Here is a 3,784-nt window from a genome sequence, read left to right as displayed (position 1 = left end):
TGACAGCTTTCTCATGTATTGTGTATAGGATTGGTTGTGTATTTGATCAGTGTGTGTGTGTGTGTGTGTGTGTGTGTGTGTGTGTGTGTATCTGTGTCGTGGGTGGTTGTACTGGTTGCTAAGCTGTTCTAACTGTAAAGGCCTGTGCAAAGGGCTGTGGGGTTCCTTGGCAACTGTTCTGATTGCTTGGCTGCTGTGTTGCTTACCAGGATTCTGCACTGGAGGCTAAGCCGGATCAGGATTAGTGTTCAATACTAAGACATACCAAAATCACACAAACACACACGCTCATGTTCAAAACCACTGATGCTCATGGCACAGACATAACAAATATGGTTTCAGCAAAAATATTTTCAAACATTTTCAGATGTTTGAATACATTTAAGATTATTTTTAAATGATTTAATAAAAGTCCCCTGAAGATAGGCCAAGGCCTCTGAGCCAACAAAGAGTAGTTATTTTCAGGGAATGTGAGACTTAGTGTTAGGGATTGGTAACATTGTGGTAAGGGTCATATTGTTTGAGTAACAGAGAAGCAATATTTACCCTTTTATATAAACAATCAGAGATGGAGATGATCCTATCAAAAGATTGACAAAAAAACAGCTAATTGTAAATTAGATACCAATGACAGTTCTTATTTAAAATTCAATTAATTTTAATGTACAAACTACACAAACATACACACACTTAAAACACACAGACACATACGCACAGCTGTTCTTATTGGTCCTCAGCACTAGATTCAGCCCCTCCTTTCTTGAGTTTATAGGTGCGCTGAGGAAGGGGCGGGGGCTCCAGGGCATAAGGGTCAATGATCCGGTTGTTCAGCTTTATGATTGGTGGGGTCAGTGGTGGTGGGAGGGGCCTCTCACACGTTAAGTTCAGGTGGGAGGGCCCAGGTGAGGGGTCCGGAGAGTCCTGTCTCCCATTCATCTGTGCCACAGACACAGACGTTTCCGTCACGCAGTGGATGTTGAGTTCAGAGTCAGTAAGGGTGTGTGTGGCCGTGTCTGGGGGGAGGCCGACCGACACCTGCTCCGGGCCCTCTGCACACTCGCTAGGAGGCTTCCTCTTGTGCCGGCGCCTTTTCTTCCGCTTCTTTTTCCCGCCGTGGTCCCCCAAGCGCTGGCGGTCGCGGTTCTCGTACAGGAGAGTGCTGGCGCAGATCAAAATGAAGAGCCCCACGGCCAAGATGATGGGTCCAATCAGCTTGAGCCGTTCCCTGGGCCGGGGTGGATTTTGGCGCGGGGCGCGGGGAGGCCAGTACCCAGCAGTGGCCACGCCCACTCCCACCAGCACCAGTATTCCAGCCAATACGAGGCCTGCTCCAGGGGCCGAGCGGAAGTGTAGCCCCGCCTCTGGTTTCTCTTCCTCTGGTTTCTCTTCCTCTTTCTCTGTCTCGTCATTGGTGGGATCGGGAAGGGGCGGGACCTCAGGCATCTGGGATGGAGAGATGGCGGGGTCAGACATCCTACAGGGAGAAGGAGAGAGAAAGGAATTTGTGATATAAAACGTATGCTGTTTTAGTATGATGTGTATAAATACATATACATATGCATGTCATACACACATGATGCACGATACTGTATATTGACGTTTGATCAGTCATATACCCCACCAATCGAAACATGAAACATTTTGTCTGAGAAACAAAACAGGTGTCATCAGAAAGCAATAAAAAATCCAGTATTACTCAATGGTCAGTTCCAATCATTTATTTCCAGTGAACCAAATACATTCACGAAAGAGTGCACATGTTCCTTGACACATAGTATTGTGGAATGAGTAACTCAAGGCAAAACAAATGAGAGGACCTTGAGGCCTACAAATTCTACCCCCATTCGATTCTGCCACAGCCTAGCGTTTACACATCTCATTTCTGCGTGTCAGTGTATGTCCATGTATATGTTCCTCACTCTGCTGCAGTATATGATTTTTCACAACACTCCAGCAACATTGATCCCCTTAAGCTCTGCTCCATTGTAATTGCACTGTGCAGATTGCTGTTTCTAACCACTGACAAAACCACTTCGGTGTAGACTGAAGTACATTACTGCAAGCAAATAACATTGTCCAACTAAATAACCCAAGCTACAATGTCAAACCACCACAGGATAGTATACTTTAGAGTAGCCATGCATACCAATAAAGTCACAGTTGATGGAGAGAGAGAGAGAGAGAGAGAGAGAGAGAGAGAGAGAGAGAGAGAGAGAGAGAGAGAGAAAGAGAGAGAGAGACAGAATGCATATTATCCATGTCACTCTGGGAGATAATCCTTGTCAAGGCTCTCTGTCTCTCATCTCCAGATGTCAGGTGCAGTTGTTTTCATTTGCCACTTCTTTTATTTATGTTTGTGTGTGTGTGAGAGAGATAGATAGATAGAGAGTGCGCAAGAGAGTGAGAGAGAGGAATGCATTTCTTACCTTAGGGTAGTTCTGCAGTTCTACAACAGTTCCTTCTGTGTCGTGCGCATGCTTAGTATTTCCTTGCTGAATCGTGTGGGAAGGAGTGAGCTGCATACGCTCCAGTCAAAATTCAACCAGGGAATAAATAATATCCAACAACGCTCGCTTGAAAGTGCCCATGCAGACGAGGACAAGGCTACCCAGCTGGGTCTCAGATGGTACTATCTGATCTGCTCTCTGTGTGTCTGTGTCTGTGTGTGTGTGTGTGTGCATAAGTGTGTGTGGGGAGGAGGGAGTGCGCGTGTGTGTTGGGTTGCAGGGTCATGGGAAGTCCTGCTTAGTCCCACGCTGGACAGATGGTTTATTCTCGGCGTCTCTAGAGATTAACTCTTTTTCATCCAGTCAGTGTGTATTTCTTGGAAAATGGTGTAGTTTGTATATTTGTCTATTGCCCAAACACATAATGGGCATCGCTAAAAATGGTACACAATACTGTGATTGGTGGATCCATTGTTTGTGCAAACAGAAGTCAACAAACTGACGGGATGCATGATGAGACTCCAGCCCTCCCCGTCCCATTTCCTATTTTGTTAAGGATGTAGGTTACGGAACCCACGTCAGTAAATCCAGTTTAAGTGAAATGACGTCGAATCAAATCCAGTTAAAATGCCTGACAATACAACTGTATTACATGTCTGTCTTCACATCAGAGTAAATAATAAAGACTCATACCAGGCACTGTCCTCGGTCTTATAAGTCCAAAAATGTGTTTCATTTGGTAAATGTGAAGTCTGACGGCATACATGATTAAAAAAAAAGACATTCAATGAGGTCATGTACTTTTGTGGGACAGCAAATAAGGTAATGATGCATTTTAAGTGTTGACGTGTGAAACAATCTGCCTCGATTTCACAATCCTGGCTTCCTGTGATTGGCCACATTAAGGTCAAAACGCCCCAACAGTAACAGGCTTGCACCACTCTATCTGCGCTCCCTCACCCTGGGCTGCAGCACGTCTTGTCCACTGAGTCCTGCCAACAATCAGCTGCTGGAGGAATGTCCAGCTCCATGCACTCTGCAGCTTCAGTCACAACCCAAAAGGACAACCACTAATGCATTTAAAGTAGCATACGCAGGAATTGTCCTTCTCACACCCTTTCAACGTACTGGGTACCCATTTAGTGCTATGGGGGCTATCAATTCGTCTAAAACTGACAGAAATGTTCATGCTCCTATCCGCAACAGCAGTGTTACATAGTGCATGCAGTAAACAGGCAGCATTATCACAGACTCCATTCTCCATATTGTAAGTCAGTTTGGCATCAAAAAGAGTTTGTGATATACTGTGTTGTTACTTTAAAATTAAATTGAAAATT

The 3,784-nt window shown here is 45.0% G+C and overlaps 1 protein-coding gene across 1 annotated transcript; it reads right to left on the bottom strand.

The window, feature by feature from the left end:
* Positions 1–401: 401 nt before the first annotated feature.
* Positions 402–2,692, bottom strand: LOC134083209 (uncharacterized). The gene is made up of 2 exons (XM_062539399.1): positions 2,427–2,692; positions 402–1,474 (listed from the first exon to the last, which is right to left on the bottom strand). Exon 2 carries the CDS (start codon positions 1,471–1,473, stop codon positions 724–726), a length of 750 nt encoding a protein of 249 aa, XP_062395383.1. The 5' UTR covers position 1,474; positions 2,427–2,692; the 3' UTR covers positions 402–723.
* Between the last annotated feature and the right edge of the window lie 1,092 nt (positions 2,693–3,784).

The sequence above is a fragment of the Sardina pilchardus genome, chromosome 6, assembly GCF_963854185.1.
Source record: "Sardina pilchardus chromosome 6, fSarPil1.1, whole genome shotgun sequence".
NCBI classification, from domain to species: Eukaryota; Metazoa; Chordata; class Actinopteri; order Clupeiformes; family Clupeidae; genus Sardina; species Sardina pilchardus.
Note: the sequence above shows the minus strand (reverse complement) of the source record. Positions and strands in the feature narration are given on the sequence as shown.